This window comes from Haplochromis burtoni, unplaced genomic scaffold, assembly GCF_018398535.1.
Source record: "Haplochromis burtoni strain Fernald_Lab_line unplaced genomic scaffold, NCSU_Asbu1 Contig_603, whole genome shotgun sequence".
Classification (NCBI taxonomy): domain Eukaryota; kingdom Metazoa; phylum Chordata; class Actinopteri; order Cichliformes; family Cichlidae; genus Haplochromis; species Haplochromis burtoni.
Window position 1 is genome coordinate 277,495 of NW_024582964.1, and position 18,395 is coordinate 295,889.

General features: G+C 40.0%; 1 protein-coding gene across 2 annotated transcripts in view; it reads left to right on the forward strand.

Moving 5' to 3' along the window:
• The window catches only part of LOC102306701 (rho guanine nucleotide exchange factor 7), a 19,136-nt gene extending 1,246 nt beyond the window's left edge, over nucleotides 1-17,890 (forward strand). Inside the window, exons 2-22 of one of the 2 annotated variants that reach the window (XM_005948702.3) lie at nucleotides 684-767; nucleotides 4,332-4,416; nucleotides 4,548-4,672; nucleotides 4,859-5,063; nucleotides 6,793-6,884; nucleotides 8,037-8,131; nucleotides 8,649-8,744; nucleotides 9,518-9,640; nucleotides 9,742-9,880; nucleotides 10,055-10,114; nucleotides 10,393-10,539; nucleotides 10,835-10,921; nucleotides 11,059-11,137; nucleotides 12,360-12,490; nucleotides 12,606-12,827; nucleotides 12,986-13,079; nucleotides 13,656-13,745; nucleotides 14,134-14,292; nucleotides 15,783-15,879; nucleotides 16,173-16,227; nucleotides 16,859-17,890. In XM_005948702.3, the coding sequence (XP_005948764.1) occupies nucleotides 684-767; nucleotides 4,332-4,416; nucleotides 4,548-4,672; nucleotides 4,859-5,063; nucleotides 6,793-6,884; nucleotides 8,037-8,131; nucleotides 8,649-8,744; nucleotides 9,518-9,640; nucleotides 9,742-9,880; nucleotides 10,055-10,114; nucleotides 10,393-10,539; nucleotides 10,835-10,921; nucleotides 11,059-11,137; nucleotides 12,360-12,490; nucleotides 12,606-12,827; nucleotides 12,986-13,079; nucleotides 13,656-13,745; nucleotides 14,134-14,292; nucleotides 15,783-15,879; nucleotides 16,173-16,227; nucleotides 16,859-16,981 (2,388 nt within the window). In that variant the 3' untranslated portion in view covers nucleotides 16,982-17,890. The remainder of the gene's footprint in view (nucleotides 1-683; nucleotides 768-4,331; nucleotides 4,417-4,547; nucleotides 4,673-4,858; nucleotides 5,064-6,792; nucleotides 6,885-8,036; nucleotides 8,132-8,648; nucleotides 8,745-9,517; nucleotides 9,641-9,741; nucleotides 9,881-10,054; nucleotides 10,115-10,392; nucleotides 10,540-10,834; nucleotides 10,922-11,058; nucleotides 11,138-12,359; nucleotides 12,491-12,605; nucleotides 12,828-12,985; nucleotides 13,080-13,655; nucleotides 13,746-14,133; nucleotides 14,293-15,782; nucleotides 15,880-16,172; nucleotides 16,228-16,858) is intronic. The other variant, XM_005948704.3, reaches the window with a different exon arrangement.
• The last annotated feature ends 505 nt before the right edge of the window (nucleotides 17,891-18,395 follow it).

An 18,395-nucleotide genomic window follows, 5' to 3' on the forward strand; every position in this document is an offset into this window, starting at 1 on the left:
CACACACACACACACACACACACACACACACACACACACACACACAGAGTGGACCATGAACCAGTCAACGTCATATCCTACTTATCCAACCTCCCTGGGAGATCTTAAACCTGTTTCAAAGTAACCTGCGCACAGGGAGGGAGTCGTCCTATCAAAATAAAGGCACGAACCATGTCATTATCTACGGCTTGTTGCTCATTAGAATTATTATTATTTTTCTTATTTAGGAGGATAGCTCATAGCTAGTTGTCTTCGGTGAAGACTATGCGCTTATTTTAAGTTAGACGATATATGTTGTTTTTTTATTTTATTTCTGTTAAGCACATTTTGTAATAAGTAGTGTATGGTGATAACATTAAAACCCAATCAACTAGCTGAAAAATTACATTATAGTACAAGCTCTGTGTATTTGTTGGCTACTTTCTTATTATTGTTTAACGAAAGCAGGCAGTTAAAGGTATGAAAACAATGCTTTTACTCTGAAAGTTAAACCCGGAAGTTTGACTGATTACCCGAGCTGGCTTGATCCTGGAAAGCAGCAAGTGCATAGGCAGCAAACGGCTGGAATAAGATTGTTTTCAAGCGGACGAAACCTTAGACACCTTCAGGAACTCTTCTGTGTCTATTATGAGTTGACAATTTGGGCTAATTTGGTGTTGTTGTGTTTTTTTCTTCGTGCACAGTTTTTCCAGGAGCCGAGGGGCGACAGCGAGTGTCAGAGGAACATAACCGAGTTTGTTAAAGGCTGCGGGGCTTTCGGTGTGGAGGTGAGTTAATGCACCCGTAATGTGCCCATTAACTGCGGGAAGCCTCGGGTGCAGCGTGTCCTGTGGTTTCACAGAGAGTTTCATTGTTTGAATGGACCCCCTTTTTTTTTTTACTTAAAAAAATGCATTTGTTATAGTAGCTGCTAATGGCACGAGACAGTACTCACGAGCTGAAAGTGTGTCGTTAATGAGTGAATACCTGTGGCTATTTCTCCTCGAGGAAGCATTAAAAACAACGACACAATTGTGTCCACTTGTTTTAATTCAATTCGTTAATTACATATTTATAAACACTGAAAAACACTGGAAGAAGGTGACCTCATAAGAAATAGATCCTAATGGAAGCCCTTTTCAGCTTTATTAATGCTTACTAAAGCTTTGTACATACCTATATGAGCCATTTTGGGGTATTCAGACACATTTAAGCTTTATTACTGTATAATAATCTGTAAATATGAGGCTTTATATCATCAGGTGTGCTGTTTATGTGATGTTCATGTGGTCCAGGCAAACTTGGGAATGATTTTTCATAAAATAAACTCGAAAGTTATAGTTTTTACTAGTTAGTCATTGATAAAGTCTTTAGCAAACGCCTAGATGCGTGGTGCTTTATATAAAAGTTGCACAGTTTTGCTTTTATTTAGACAAGGTGGGCGTATCCTCATATGATACACTCCTCTACCCATGCTGAAAACCACCAGCTGTGGTGTTGACTGTGAGGAGCAGAGCCAGTAAAAGTAGGCCAAAATGAGTTGATTTTCAGTCTGTCTCAAAGATGTTTCGAGCCCACAGGCTTGTATGGCTGTTGCTGCCTGTAGACCATTTGTAGTTATGGAAACAAGAAGCAGAGATAAGCGTGGATGCTCTGTTTTCATTTCTGACTTGGCAGCAGTATTCAGACTGCACAACAGATCAATAATTGGGTATGTTTGTTTTCAGGATGACTATAGTCCAGACTAAAGATGCACCAAATGTGAAATTCTGGGCCCATACTAGGGTCTAAAATAAAAAGAGCTGATGCTAGGAGTGATCCATTTTTATGTTTTTTTATTTATTTGTCATTTTTCTTATCACTTGTTTATTCTTTGCTTCCACGTGGGACACAACAGCTAAACACAGGCCATCACCACAGGTTAATATCCTTTATAATGACAGAGAATGACATCAATGTCTGTCGGTTATATTGGTGCGTTGCTGGTCGATACCATTGAGTTGTGGGTGATCCCATTTGGAATAAGAGAAAAACACAGGTAGTTAATGTGTGACTTGATCATTACCATAGTTCTCATTTGGGGCGTGCTTTAAGTCAAAGGGAGTGTGTTGTTGGAGGTGGAGCAGACTTTTCTGCTGATCTGAATGCTGTTTCAACTACTGCCGTTAATATTTGGGAATGAATAAGCAGTTGTTTGGCACAGAAAGGGTTAAGTATGAAGCTGGATATTGAATTTGTTATAAAATGCTGTGCTAAAAATATCCATACCGCTCTCAGTGTTCAGAATCGCATATTAGGGTGTGTGCTTGTGTCTGTGTTTGCACAACGGCAGGCCCAGGAGCCAGGTTATATCCTGGCTCACAGTGAGTGTGAAGAGAAAGCTAGTAAATAGTGTATGATGTGACACACACACAGCCATGTACACACTATTGATCTTAGCCGTGGAAAAAGCCATGGGGTCATAATTGAGAAGAGTAGATTACGCAACACAAGAGTCAAGGTTCTAGACGTGTAGCGTGGTTTCGCTCAGGACTTGGAAAACAACTGTGGGCTTTTAGAAGAGGAATGGAAGGAGCATGAAAAGATGAAATGAAGGAGAGTAAAAGAGTGGGCTGATGTAATGCTGCACGCCAGGCAGCCCGAGCCAGTGGGTTTTCCAATCAGCTTGATTAGAGGCATGCCAGCCATGTTGCTGGAAGCCAAGGTCTCCATTACTAGCAGTCTGACTGACATCAGCATTGTAATTCTCTCAGACAGTTCTCGGGACAAGAAGAGGGCGAGCCAGACTGTGTGTGTCCAGCACAAGAGGATTAGAGAGCGGGCAATAAGTGCCGGCTTGAGCGTGGAAGAACGCTGAACGTGATTAAGAAGAGCTGCACAGTTAATAAAAAAAACCCAAAAAACAGTCGTGATCATAGATTGGCGTCTGCTGTTAATTAAACTTGACCAGGGTGGGACAGTGATCCTGTGCATTTTGAGTGCCTTCGCTGCAACAGTAGATCAAGTGCTGCCTATAATCAGGTAAGCTGTTTGACCTATGACAGGTGTTTGTTGTAAGTGAGTTGTGACGGTAGGTGCTCGTCTACAGATGCAGGCGAGAAAATCTACAGGGCAAAGTGTAAGACAAGCATATTGCATGCTTGATTTTTTTTTTTAAAGGATTGTCTGAATTTGTAATTGTAGTACGTTTTTTCTTTCAGCCTAATATGCTTCAGTGGAGCTAAAGTAATCCTAGCCTAAATCTTAGGACTCTGGTTGGACAGAAGTAAGAACATTTGTCAGTAACTGCCAAATGTAACACGTAGGATGTCTGTGTCAAATGCATTTTCCTTCATTAGTTAAAGTGCTTTTTTTGTGTCAGGTGTCAGATTGATCAGGGGCCTGCATTAAACGGCTAAAATGTGTTCACATGCAGCTGTAGCACTGTTGCTAAGTCTCATTTTGTGTCTTGGGCCAGTGCCAGTAGGAGAGGTGAACGTGTGAATTAACTTTTGGGTCCACGCTGCTCTTGACTACCAGTCAAGCTTGTATGCATAAATCAAACCAGAGCACTTTCCGAAAAAGGCAACATAAAAGGACAGTGTGGTTTTATTTATTAGATCAAAGCGACTCAGTCTGCGCAGAAACAGAGAATGAAGATTACAGATGTTCTTTCTTTTTAAATAGCTCTATTTTCCAAAGCTGACTTTTATGCTTCAGTATCGCCCCACCTTCACGGCTTGGGAATTTAGAAGTCATTCAGTGTGTGTGGTGTACACAAGATTAGGAGCCTCACAAGTATGTTGATTATGGTTTTGTGTGTCTGTGTGTGTAATGTGGAGATTAAGGGGGGGGGGGGGGGGGGGGGGGGGGGGGGGGGGGGGGGGTGGGGGGGGGGGGGGGGGGGGGGGGGGGGCGGGGGGGGGGGGGGGGGGGGGGGGGGGGTGGGGGGGGGGGGGGGGGGGGGTGGGGGGGGGGCGTCAGACGTTAAGAAATCCTGGTCCAGACTGTAGTTGGAGTAGGGATGTAAGCCCCCCACTAACTACTTGTGTTTCTTAATTTTTTAGGCGGACATACTTCTTCATTATGTACATTTACAATTGTTCAAGTGAACCAAATAGGAAGAAGATATTTTCTTGTAGTCTTGTTTTTTGTTGCCCTTTGTTTTTCAAACCCCTTTTATTTGCTTCCACATTTCTATGTGAGATACATGCACAGCTATTTCAGGAAGGCAGTTTGTGTGATTCTTGATGTCATGCTCTATGAATTTATTATGAATGTGTATTTTCCCCACTTTACGTCAAACCTCTCTATGGTTTATTGCTGTTCTAAAATTCCCTTCATATTCTGTATTTGGTTTTCTCTCCTTGAAGCCTTTCGAGGTCAATGACCTGCTGCAGGGACTGAACTTCTCTAAGGTGCTAAACTCCTTGGTTGCCCTCAACAAAGCTACTGAAGGTAAGATCACTGTGTGTGTGTGAGAGCAGTATTTATTCCATCTCTGCAAACATTTGGACTTTTTTGGAGCATCTTCCTGTTTGGCCACCACATGAATTTAAGATGTATTCAGTTGCATCATGCATTTGCAGATTTGAGTGTTTCTGGGGACACCGTATGTGTGGCACACTCCTCAACCTCAAGGATCAAGTCCTTTGACTCTCTGAACACTCAGAGTCGCTCCTTGAAACTGCTGCAGCCTCAGTACCGCAGCCTGGTGAGTAACCACGTCAAAGATAAGAACGGTAATAACAGCAAACAAACAGCAACAGGGTTAGAAATATTATTGTGTTGTGAAAAAGTTTAATCCTCTAAAGTCCCCTGAAGGTGGTGCCTGCCTGAACACGACTAATAAATAACAGCTTTCTGTTTTCACGTTGTTTTCCGCTCCTCTCGTTCACAGGACATGTCAGAGGGCAGTGGGTGTGGCCAGCTGTTGGTCAGGGCACGCTTCCCCTTCCAGCAGACCAATGAGGACGAACTGTCTTTCTCCAAGGGTGACCTCATTATTGTGACCAGGCAGGAGGAGGGGGGCTGGTGGGAAGGCACGCTGAAGGACAAGACTGGGTGGTTCCCCAGTAACTATGTACGGGAGCTGAAAGGAAATGGTGGGTTCAACTATTACTGCTTCAGATGTTGTGCACCACTGAGGAGAAATAACTCCTTATTGCTTTGGTCACAGAGGACAGTTTGATACCTTTCTGCACATGGGCCTCATGTTAAGATGTTTGACTTTACATATTCCCATCTTCAAGCCTGTCAGCAGATTTAGAGCAGCTTGCTTATAAAATATTTTGAACATTTTGCTTCCATCATGCACGATATGAGCCATTAATATTATATGACAGTTTCAAGTTTTAAAATGCAGTAAAATAAACATTGGAATTGAAAAAAAACCACTCTGCTAATATCAATTTAAAGTGAGGGTTTTTTCCCCCAAAGCAGCAGCGAAGACACACAACCAGATACACACAAACAGACTTCCTGCATGTCTGTTCTCACTGATTATAACTTCCTGACCTCTTTTAGTTGAATGATTTCTCAAGGACTGGACAAGATATCCTTGGCACGTACTGTAATTGAGATTTATTTCATATGTCATATTTCTTTTTGGGTTTGTTTGTTTTGTTCAGAAATTCCCCTCATTCCTCGCCGTTCTTTAACATAGTTGCATAGTTAGGTTTCTTCACCCTGGAATTCAACAATAATCAACATATATGAGCTTTCTCTGCCTTTATTTTAATACTAACATGGTGTTTCTTCTTTTGACATCTTAGGTTAAATTTGTTGGTTAGTTTTGTTGCTTTTGGGGGAGGAAAGGCAGGACAGAAGGAAGAAAGCTTTGCAATAACACAAAGAAAGGAAGTTCCAGAGCTGCTGTATAAAAAGAAATTTCCTGACTTTAACATCACAGCAGAAAACTTCAACCGTGATAACAGCACTCTGAGGAATGGCAGTAAATCCAAATGTCCAGTGGGAGTTGTTTGATGTGTGAGATAGCAGGCTTATACTTGTGATTGCTGTGCCTGTTTGTAGAGTCAACAGCGATGACATAAAGCATTCTTTTTGAGAGCAATGAACCAAGATCTAGGAAAGTGTCTTTCATAGCTTCCTTAGGTTGCTCTTTAGTTTCTGTAGTCTGTCGGGTGAGTTTAAAAAGTGCATTAAGGCGACCATTATCTGGAACATACTTTTGTGCTGTTGTCGCTCGTCTTGCCTTACTTTGCAGTGTCTACAAATAGTGAAGAGAAGAATACGAGAAGGTTTGTGTTATGGGCCACCCAGGGCTGTAATAACAGTGGCCAGGACAATGAAATGACATGACATTGTCGAGTCAATGAGTTATAGCATTCAATCACTGGTTGACCTACATACTGGATCAGCCACAACATTGTCCTGCAGTTGGAGAATGTTGGAGCTTTCATCCCAAAAAATTGTTTCTATGTGACATTTTCTGAGGGAGATTTTCTGGGTGCTCTTGTGCAGCGACTTTTGATCTTTTTTTACTAGATGAGACGTTCGGTATCAGTGCGCCACAGTGAATGGAAGATTTATTGCTTTAGTTGCTATGTGAGCGATCAGAACTGTTACTTTTTGGTTGTTGACCTTTGCCTTTTGATCAAGTTTGTCTTAAATTCTTAGAAAGGAAACTGTAGGGAGTTAAGTTGGTAAAGTAAAACACACAGTGACTTAAGAATGTGTTGTGTTGTTATATGAGCACATCACTTTTATTTTTATTTGACAAAATTTGTATGTAGCTTGTATTTTGTTTTTATCTCTATTTTAAAGCCAGTGACCCTCTTTCTCCATTTTTTTTTCTTTTGTTGATATTTTTAGACAAAACGTTAGACAAGCCAAAGTCTGGGACGCTCAAAAGTCCGCCCAAAGGCTTTGATACCACTATCATCAACAAGACCTATTACAATGTGGTAAGTATCACAATCTTAAGAAATTCTATGTGTGTGTGTGTGTGTTTGTGTGTTTGCTCACCTACATTGTGCCAATGGATGGATTTCTTAAGTGTGTGGGCTTTTGTGGACTGTTGCAATCTGTTCTTTTCCACACATCTATTTAATGATTGTGTAGCATGTAATTGTGGAGCTTGCATAGCACCCCTACGTGTGTCATCCTTGTGTGTACGTGCATGTGTGTGTGTGTGAGTGTGGCGCAGATGTAATGTAGGTTATTTCTTCCATTCCACTGGTTTCTGGGGCAGCCTTGCCTCAGGGTTGGCTACTGCTGATGCTTGCGTGAGTGTTTGTGAGTGTTTCAATAATGCAACAAGCTGCAAAACCTCACAAGACTATCCATCATTGGGTGGTTTACCTGAGTGTGTCTCACACACACACACACATGCACACACAGACGTGCCTGAAGTCAAAGCTGTTCCTAAAAAAGAAATTCAAAAACACGAAGACATAGATAAAAGTTATTGTGTTTTTTCTCATAAAAGAATCCCCCAAAGCCTTAGAACAGAAGCTTTTAAAGTAGAAGATGCATGCTTTTCATCTGTTTGTGTGCTTTTTCATGATTGGTTGCACACTGGCATCGTCTCCATCTCCTCTTATAGATCATTTTTAAATAAAAAAATATAATATATAAAATAATATATACAAAAATATAATTTACAGTTGCTTAAAATGCTGGTAAACATATACTGGCTCCTGGCCTGAGGGGAGACACAGCGCTGTCTTATCTGTCACCGTGCAATTCATTAACCTCATTACTGTGAGGTTTCTGATGTCATGGCGAGATTAGCCAGTTAGCCTGCGGAGTCAGACCCTTGGAAAGCTAATCGAGCCAGGACAACACTACAGTTCCCGAAGGCTCCGATGACTTTCCCTGTTAGTTTGTGACAAATGCGCTTCCCACTGAAAAGCTGTTTCCTTATAAACTCATATAACGCTGTACAATTATCCAAAACCTGAAGATAGACGTTTACAGTGATAGGAAACTGAATGGCCTGGGACTTTTTCACTCTTTCACTCTTTCCTTTTATATTTTAATAGTATCACTTAACATAAGTAATGGAAAATGTTGTGTGTGTGTGTGTGTGTGTGTGTGTGTGATGGCTTTTTCAGGTCCTACAGAACATCCTGGAAGCAGAGACTGAATATTCAAGGGAGTTACAGAGTCTCTTGGGTTCATACCTTCGCCCACTTCATCCCACAGACAGGTAGAGTTATTTTTACACCTTTCGTTGTTTTATTCAACAGAGTCAGATTTTAGAGGGGGAGGAAACACACACAGGCATATCTATTACACTGTCGTAAATCTAAATTGAATATGTATATGCATATATCTAATATTTACACACACATATGACAGAATATATTATTTGCTGTCCCTGTACATTCTGGAGCCAGGCATACTGTTATTATATCATACTGTTATTATATATTTCAGGTAGATCCACATCAGACATGTACTTTAAATTACAGTGCCTTTACCTTGAATACATTTTCCTTAATATACTTTTTCTGTATTATCCTTATAGGGTATAAATGTTTGAAATTACAAGTCAGGTTTTAACAGTACTTGGCTGAATATAATTCATGAAATAGTTGGATCGATCTGACAGGTTATCTGTATATCTGTCTGTATATGTACAGTGTGGTGTGTCACACTTGTGTGTTAGATATTTTCTTACACACCATCAGAGTTAATGCTCTGCTCTCTCCTCTCTTCTGCAGACTCAGCAGTGTTGACATCGGTCACATTCAGGCAAACCTGGAAGACATTTCAACCTTTCAGCAAATGCTGGTTCAGTCTTTGGAAGAGCACACCAAGTCAGTATATATTTATTTTCTTAGTCTTTACTGTGCATGTAATATTTTTGAGTTTTGACTGATGATCTGTGATAGACTGGAGATAGACTGGATGGATGCATGGATGGAGTTTGGACTGACTGGTCAGTTTGTTAGTGACAGACATTTCTTTCTTCTCTGAACCTTGCTTGCTTTACTGAATAAAGTTTGACTGCTGTATTTGCAGGTTGTTAATTACACATGTAGTATATGTTTTTCTGAACTTTGGCTATCATATAACTTCTCTATAGCCTTTCTAAAACATGCACAATACTCAGATGAACTTCCCATGTTCACATCCTGTTGCACTAAGATTACTCAGACCAGCAGCTGTCCTGAATGGACCTTCATGTTGGCGATTATTGTAACAACAGCGACATCTATTGGTCATATGAAGTCATACAACCGGTTTTTCCAGTTTGGACAAGTACACGATGATGATAATGATTTTTTTGGGGGGTAATAAAAATCTTAAACCTGATGAACAACAGCAGCTGAGCCTGTGTTTCATTCGTATAGCTGACGATTGGTTGTGTGTCACTAAATGATCTCTTTAACAGAAGACATTATAGTTTTAAAGTTTGGTCTTGAAATGTTGTTTTCTCATCAGTTTTCACTTCTGTTTTATGTTAAGGCTGAAGGCTGGCTAACACCCATAATTACCACAGCGTGAAACTTTTATCTTTATGTGCAGCAAGTATACTAGGATTCTGCTTTTATCCAGACTGGTATTGTCATGTCATTTGTGTGTGTAGACTTCCTGAGAGCCAGCAGAGGATTGGAGGGTTCTTCCTGGGCCTGATCCCCCAGATGAAGAAAATCTATTTGACCTACTGCTCTAATCACCCTTCTGCTGTCAATGTACTGACACAACACAGGTACTGTCTGATCATTTTAATCCACAGAAAAAAACTTTCTATCCCGAAAGAGTAAGCTTGTGTTGTATTTTGTATATTTTGTCTGTGTGTGTGTATCACAGTGAGGAGCTGAAAGAGTACATGGAGTCAAAAGGAGCACCCCCCCCTGGGATCTTGGCACTGACCACTAGCCTAAGTAAACCCTTCATCAGACTGGATAGATACCCAACCCTGCTGAAAGAACTGGACAGACATATGGAAGTAAGCTTGAATCGCTCCCTGTCTTTCTGCATCTCTGCTAGTATACTCAAGTCCTGCAAAATTTAATTGAATCATTTTATCGAATGATGATAACTGGGGAAGAGAATGTTGACAAGAGGGAAAAAGGTTATTTGTTTTCATGTGCTTAAATCTTGAATCTTGTCTGTCTTTTAGGACCAACACCCTGACAGAGCTGATCTACAGGCTTCTATGACAGCCTTTAAAAGCCTCTCTGTAAGACACATGCTTATCAGTCCTTAAACATTAAGCTAGTCAAACGTAATGTGCATGCTAATGTAGCCCAGAAGTGAGGGGTACAAAGTGTATCAAACTACTCAACCTGCAGAAAGTAACCCATAAGAGGTGACTAATGGTGTCTTGTGTTACATTTTTTGAGTTTGAGTGTAATTTTATGACCTGTTTTTTGTACATTTAACCTCTGTTTCACTGTATCAATCAGAAATGATGTCACGGAGCTTTTGAATGCCTGTTCTGTGTTTCTGTGTCCTCAGGCTCAGTGTAAGGAAGTCAGGAAGAAGAAGGAACTGGTGTTGCAGATTTTAACAGAGCCGATCAGAAACTGGGAGGGAGATGATATCCGAACTCTTGGCCCTGTCCTTCACATGTCCCAGGCCGCAGTTCACTCACAGAACTGTCCGGTACTTATCACGACCTGCAAGAGCTTAACAACACACAGAACCTGTTGTTATCTTTCTGAAATGAAAGGCATACTCAAAGGCCAGCTACTGATTAGCCAGAAAAACCTGAGCATACTTGTCAAACTTCGCGTTTATACAAACTGTGCTGTGTGAATGTACCAGAAATTTATATTCACTCCCACAATGAACACCGTTCAGTTCACAGTTCAATTCAATTTTATTTATACAGCACTTGGCACTTTTATAGTGCAAGGTAAACCCCTGCAATAATCCAATAAAACATCCTATTTTTCAGGAGTCAAATGAATGCTACCTCCTTCTCTTCCATCACACTCTGCTCATGGTCTCTGCCAGCCTGAGAATGAGTGGATTCATCTATCAGGTATGGCACACTTGATTTGATCGCTGTAATTTCCACAGTAATGTTCCTGTCACTAACATGCATGTATTTCTTTGAGGTGTCAAACATTACTAGCTTATCTGGTGCACTGATGAACACTGTTTCTGGTTGGTCTGCAGGGGAGGATACCATTATCAGGAATGCTTATTTCCAGGATAGAGGATGGAGAAAACTTGAAGAATGCTTTTGAAATATCTGGTCAGCCCCTTTCTTCATTTACTACAAGACATTTCAGCTTAGCTCTTTTATAGAATCTCACTTGATTTCAGCATCTTTACACTCATGGCCTGTTTCAAATATGGGGTTTCACAGACAGTTTGCTCCTGGTGATCTCACATTTACATTAGGCAGGAACACTGGGAGTCCGGGCATTTTCGCCAAAACTCTGAGATTCAGGGATTGTTTTTGCACAAATTCATTAATAATAAGAACCCAGAAGATACACTCCTTGCAGGACATGCTGAAAAGCATAAAGTGATTACTGTTGCAGTTTAACCCTCAAGTATAATTTGCTTTTTTGAGGACATATTTAAAAATTTAACATGTATACAAACTATTTTCACAAAATATTTTAAAAAATTCAGAAAATTCAGAATTTTTTTTATTATGTTTTACCTACACTTCTGCTTTTTTGTGAAGCAATATTATTCCAAAGACTATGGAAATAAAACTACTGAGAGATCTATCCAGAACAACTATCAGGACACCCGTGAATGAGTCAGCCAAGTCTGGTATTGTAATTGTTAGAATCCTGCACAGGAGTTGGCTGCAAGTTTACAGTCCAAGAAAACAAAAACACTTCTACAGAAAAGACAGCTTCAAGCTAGATTGAAGTATGTTAAAGACGACCTGGAGAAGTCGTCACACAGTCGTTCACACTGGAACTGCGTCCTTTGGTCAGATGAGACAAAACTAGGGCTCTAGGGCAGAGACGTTGCTTATGTTTGGAGAAAGCAGGAAGAGGTGTACAACCCAAAGGCCAAACAGTGGTGGGAGTATTATGCTGTGAGAATGCTTCAGTGCATCTGCTGCTGAGAATCTCGTCAATATGGAAGGAATCATGAAGAACGACGGATTTGTGAAGATTCTGAAAGAAACCCTCAAGAAAACAAAACTGGGTCTGGTTCTTCGCTTTGTCATCCAACACGCCTCCCACCAGAAACCCAAAATGAATGTTACAGACTGGCCTGCACAAAGCCTTGACTTGAACTGATCTGTATATAGTAAAAAATAGTCAGTTTTGCTTATGGATAAAAAGTAAGGGCTGTCGTACAAAACACAAGTAGCACATTCAGCATAATTGGGAAAATATAAGAATGACTCACTGGGGAGAGGAAGGTCAGGTTTCTTTTGTATTTGTATGATGTGTGTGCTTGTCTGCAATATTAACATCTTCCACTTTGTGTGGGTCATTGTGCAGGCAGCCAGGGTGAGCGCATCCAGGTAGCATGTAACAGTCAGCACGATCTGCAGGAATGGCTGGACCTTCTCACTAAACACACCCACGCTCCGGCTGCATCCACACACAAGACTCTGTCTGTCTGTCACACAGTAAGTCGGCACATTTTCTACAAAATAAATGAATTACAGCTCATCCACGTCATTTCCCTCTAATTTCCTCTCCTCTGATTCCTCCTCTTTTTCCACTTCACCCACCTCCTCCCAGCTGCCCTCTCACCCTGTCACTCCCTCTAGAAACTCGGAGTCTCGTGGAGGGAGCAGTGTGAGCACTTACCACACCCTTCCCCATGTCTCCTTGCATGGAATGGGAATCAGCAGCCCTATGTGGGGACCCCTAGAGCCACCGAGTACCCCCAAACCCTGGAGCTTAAGCTGCCTTCGCCCTGCTCCTCCACTCCGGCCCTCTGCTGCTCTCTGCTACAAGGAGGTGCTCGATTTTATAGTTTATTACAGAATAGATATTGCTTTTGGTGTCCTTTTTTTGCAGACATTTTTCTAAATTCACTTCTGTTGTATTGCGTGATATAATCCAAGACTTGACTGAAAAAGTGAAATCTGAATTTTATTTTTTATCTTTTTTTGAAGGACATGAGTAAGAGTCCTAAGAATGTGAAGAAGCTCCTCCCGAAGAGGAAGCCAGAGAGGAAACCATCAGAAGAGGACTTCACTGTCAGAAAAAGTAAGAACAGAAACTTGAACTTTCAACTATAAAATGTTGCCATGGGGACTTCTATTACTTCATAGCAACATAACTAATAATATTATTAGTAGTGAATCTAAATTTCTTCAGTTGCTTCTATTAGATAATGTTTAAGTACTATAAACTTTAATCTGTCAGAGTCACGCATTTTGCTAAACTTCCAGCTGGACAGCAGTGTAACACTGAATAAAACTGGAATAGTTTTTGAAGCGTCTCAGACTCAAGAAAGTAACTCGTCCATTGTGACAGCCCATTAAGTACATTTCTATCAGATTTTATGAATGGAAGGAGTTCTCTCTAAGAGAGTAAACCAGCATATTCATTTCATTAGCAGAAACCCAGTTTTTAATAAAAACAATGCATAGTTCTCACCTCTGCTGAAATCCAAACTGTGTAGATTTTCTTTGGTGATCACTTTAACTTTGATATGTGGTTGAAGTTGGAGTCAGCCTTTATTGAATCTTTTAGAAAGCTGTACAGTGAAGAAATGTCCACCAGAGGGCGTGTAGGTGCAGTCTCATCAGCTCAGTTCCCTGGTCTGCCCTTGTCTCTCAGGTACAGCAGCTCTAGAGGAGGATGCTCAGATACTCAAAGTCATTGAAGCTTATTGTACCAGTGCCAAGACACGACAGACTCTTAACTCCAGTGAGTACGCACACATCCATCAGCGCAACATATGTACATACATAGTTGCTGTGTCTTATTGGAAACCATTGTTTGTTTTCTGCTTTTGGCTCTAACAGTTTTTTCTCTCTTCTCCTTTTATGTCTTACCTCACTTCCTCTGTTTTCCTCATGCTCCAATTATTGTGTTAACTGTTAACATACACATTGTGCTACTGGGTTTTATTAACATCATCCATTTATTTTGTTAATTTTGTCATCACTATGTTTATATTTTTTATCCCATACAACCTGGTTTTCTGGTTTTATAAATTATCGGTTACACTTTCACTTTGGTTTATATTCCTTCCTTCATCCCCCAAACATTCAATTTGGTTTTTCAAATGCCGTCCATTGCTGGTTCTGTAAAGCCTGGCAAGGAACTGACCTCATGCACAACCACGTACTCGCTGACAACAGCCTCACAGTGGCTGGCTTGCCTGGCAACCCTCCGTGTTCTGACCAATCAGAGGACTCGGATTATGACAGTATCTGGACTGCCCATAGTTACAGGACTGCCTCATTTTCTCGTAAGATATCGATGTTGCAAACCCCGACATGATGCTGAACCAGCTGGTTTACATAGTGATCGATATGTACAGTGTTGTGGAAAAGTATTTGCCCACTTCCTGATTTCCAGGTTTTTGCATATTTGTCACACTTACATGTTTCATATCATAAAACACATTTTAGACAAAGATAATCCGAGTAGCTACAAAATGCAGTTTTTAAATGGTAAAATTTTTTTTATCCAAACCCTTCTTGGCCCTGTGTCCAAAACGAATTGCCCCATAAAAACTGATTGTTTCCCCTCTTGGTAGAAAGGACTACAATCCAGCATTTGTGATAACTGGAAATTGGTCTTTTACATCAGTGTGGAGGAATCTTGGCCCACTTGTCTTTGTAGATTTATGTTAATTCAGCCACACTGGAGGGTTTTCAAGCATGTACTGCCTCTTTAAGGTCATGGCAAAGCATCTCAATCGGATTTAAGTTTAGATTTTTTGTGTTTACTTTCATTATCTGTGTCTAATATTACAATTTGTTTGATAATCAGAAATATTTAAATGTGACAAATATGGACAACACTAAGAAATCAGGAAGGGGGCAGATATTTCTTCAAAGCATTTTATATATTAGTGTAGTGATTCAAACCTTCCCCTTGCTGTCCGTATACCTGTGTGCTGTGTGTCTGTGCTGTATAATATGTACACAGTAGTTATCTCTGTGTATTACCCTGTGTGTGTTCTCATTAGCATACAGCAGTCTGCTAATATACCTGATAGTAAAGTCTGTTTATTGCTGTTTGAAATGTATACAAACAAAACAAGCAAGTAGACAAGTACAGTAACATAATAACTGGTGATACGTTCATGACAACCATACAGATTGCCTTTCACTGCAGGTTTAACCTCCTAAGACCTGAACTCTTCTATGGCATGCATTTTTAATTTCTCTTTGATATTTGGGCATATTATGACCCAGTGAATGTAAAAACAAGGAATCACCAGATTATCTTTTTTTACCTGATTTTTGTTTCTAAGAAAAATGAGAGCCACATATGAGGATATTCTTTTTAGATTTCGATAAAACAGAGACAGTATAATGTCCTCGTAAGTGGATATCAGGCCCTTGTAGAGCAAAATTTAGTATTTTGGTCTAGACAACCCAAAATGTGATGTCCACATATGTGGACGCCGGGTCCTAGGAGATTAAGTGCATATAGCCTCAGTCAGGCTCCAGGTAAAATGAAACAGATTTCTCAGTGTGCACTTATGGAACAGACGTCTGTCAGAGGTTTGTGTTTGAAAGTGCCACATTTCATTATCTTATATCTGCCAGCAGTGAAGGTAATATTATATCATTTGCTTGCTTGTAGTTTGTAAGGCATCACCTGTTAAAGCCTCTGATATTGTTCTTTGAACTGTATGTTTACAAGTTGAAATGATAAGAGGTTTGTGCATTTGTCACACAGGTTATATTTTTTATAATAACCTGACTGTTGTCGATGTCGAATCAGGTTCCAGTAGGAAGGACGTCCAGGTGTTGTTCCCAGAAGAGGAGAAGATTATAGTGGAGGAAACAAGGAGCAATGGACAGACTGTAGTAGAGGAGAGGTGAGAGACAAAGATGTTTTTTTTAATGTTTGCTATAATGCTTACATACAGAAAACTGATACTGCCTTTGTCATCCCTGTGGGCATGCAGTTATTATGGCAATAAATAAAAAGAAACGTTTTAAAAATCGAAGGCATAAATATGCTTAATGAAAGTGGAGGATACTAAACAGAATCTCAAAGTATATAAATCCTACATCAACACTCATGCAGAGACTTAAACATGTGAAACTGTGCATATTCAGTCAGTGCTGGTGAAGCTAAATAAATAAGAACTGTTTTCTGTGCCTGCAGGAGTCTGGTGGACACTGTGTACAGCCTCAGAGACGAAGTCCAGGAACTCAAACAGGTCTGTCTCCAGTTCTTTTAGAAACAAAGTTATTGCTGCCAAGATCTTCTTACTGTAACCAGTTTATTGCTCGTGTTTTACATAAAAGGTTCAAAATTAGGTCCAAGAACACAGATGGTCTCCAAGAAGTTGCTGGCAGTGTGTTTGAATGCATGCCTGCATGTTTAATTAAGGACACATGCTGTACTGTCAGATCCTTTATCCTGATACAAATAAAAGAAATTAGGGTTTTGGTTCTACTGACAGAATTACTGCAGATCATTAATACTTTGGAGTATTTTTGTAGTAGCTACAAAGTAGGGATGGAGGCTGTTTCTAAACAGAGATCAGGTCCTGAATGAGTAAAAATATACTTAGTGTGGAGCACAGCGCAGTGTCAATGTTTTTTTTACTTTGGTTTCAAGACAAAAGTTCCATATTGGTGTAACGGAGCAGCTGAAAGAAGCCTTTTCTGTGCATCGATGCTATTTATGACCTAGATCACTGTGGTGGCTTTGACCTGACCTTTTCTCTGCCTGTTTCTGCCTTTGCATGTTCACTTTATTTTTGGCGATGAATTTGATATCTATTGTCTCTCTTTTGATTTATTTTCATCTATTTTTTTCTCCTTATCCTTTCACCCTTCCTCCAGGACAACAAGAGGATGAAGAGGACGCTAGAAGAGGAACAGCGGGCAAGGAAAGAGCTGGAGAGGATTGTGAGGAGAGTTCTGAAGAACATGAACGACCCGACCTGGGACGAAACAAACCTCTGAGATTTGTGTCAGACACTGAAGGATGAGATTAGTTCCTGACTTTTTAATGACTTGGAAATCATTGAACCTGTGTGGACAACAAGCTGCTTATAGTTAATTCATGCATTATTAATGCAGCATGTCTCCATTTCCACTAGCTTTGACCTTCACAGTGACCTGTGTGCCAAACTGTGGACCAATGTAAAACACCTGCCAGCTGTTGGCAAAGCTGTCCCAACTGACCTTAAAGCTGTGAAGCCATACTAGCCTGCAGGCGAGCTGATTAGCCATCTTTGAAACACTGACACGAGAATCAAGACTTTTTTTTTTCCTGTACTTGTGTACTTCTCTCTCATTCCTTTTTAGTGCAACATTTCACAATTGCTAGGAAAGTGTTTTACTGACTGGCCTTGGGCATGAACACTAGCTCTACATGGGCGTATATATTTCACAGATATTTGAGCTGTGTGGACGAAACTCCTCCTTGAAACTTGAATTTTATTCCCACACTCCACATTTTATTTCTCATTTTCTGATTTTAATATAATCACTTTGGTTCACTGATTTCTGAACTTAAAAAAAACTACAAACTTTTTAAATGCAATCTAAGTCTACCAGCACTTATAAGAGACCTCACAGGTTTTACGGGATTAAATTGCATTTTTAGTGTTGTGTTAATACAAAAATGATCCATATAAGTGCATAGCCTTACTGATATTTGCTTGGACCTACTGTGTCAGTTTATCCACCTCTGGGTTTAGACAATTGTGCTTAAACTTGTCAAATAATAAACAAGAAATCATAGAAAAGGGTAGTTGCTGAAAATAAATCAACAGTAGTTAATGTCAAAAGGTTTCTCAGGAATTAAGATGACCATCAGGGAGTTCCAGATTCACATCCATTTCAAATTTCACATCCAAAGCAATATCTCAAAAAAATTGATTTGAAATTGTAATGCAGGGTTACTCATTTTTTTTGTAATGATAAAATAAAAGGAAAAAGTGAGATGATAGCATTGAAGTAAAGAAACAGCATTTTGCTCCTGATCAATCTTATGGTTGTGAAATTAATAAAATGTATAAGCTACCTTTAAAAACACATCTTAACTTGTGGCAACACATTATTTATCATATGTACACTGTAAAATAAAAGTAATAAAAATGTCAGGGAACAGTCCAGAGTGTAGGAAATAGTCTAACCCTAAAAAAACCCCCAATGTAATTCAAAATATCAACAGAAACCATGTAACAATATGAACACTAAGAAAACAATTAGGTTTTTATTTTATTCCACATAAGCGCCGGTACACTAAAACGATGCTCAGAAAAGCTCCCACATTCGTTTTCATGCAGTTCTAACAATTTTTTCAGAGGTAAACGAAACACTCAGAGTGACGGATCTGCACTCCTTCTTTATCAATACCAAAGGCAAAGCA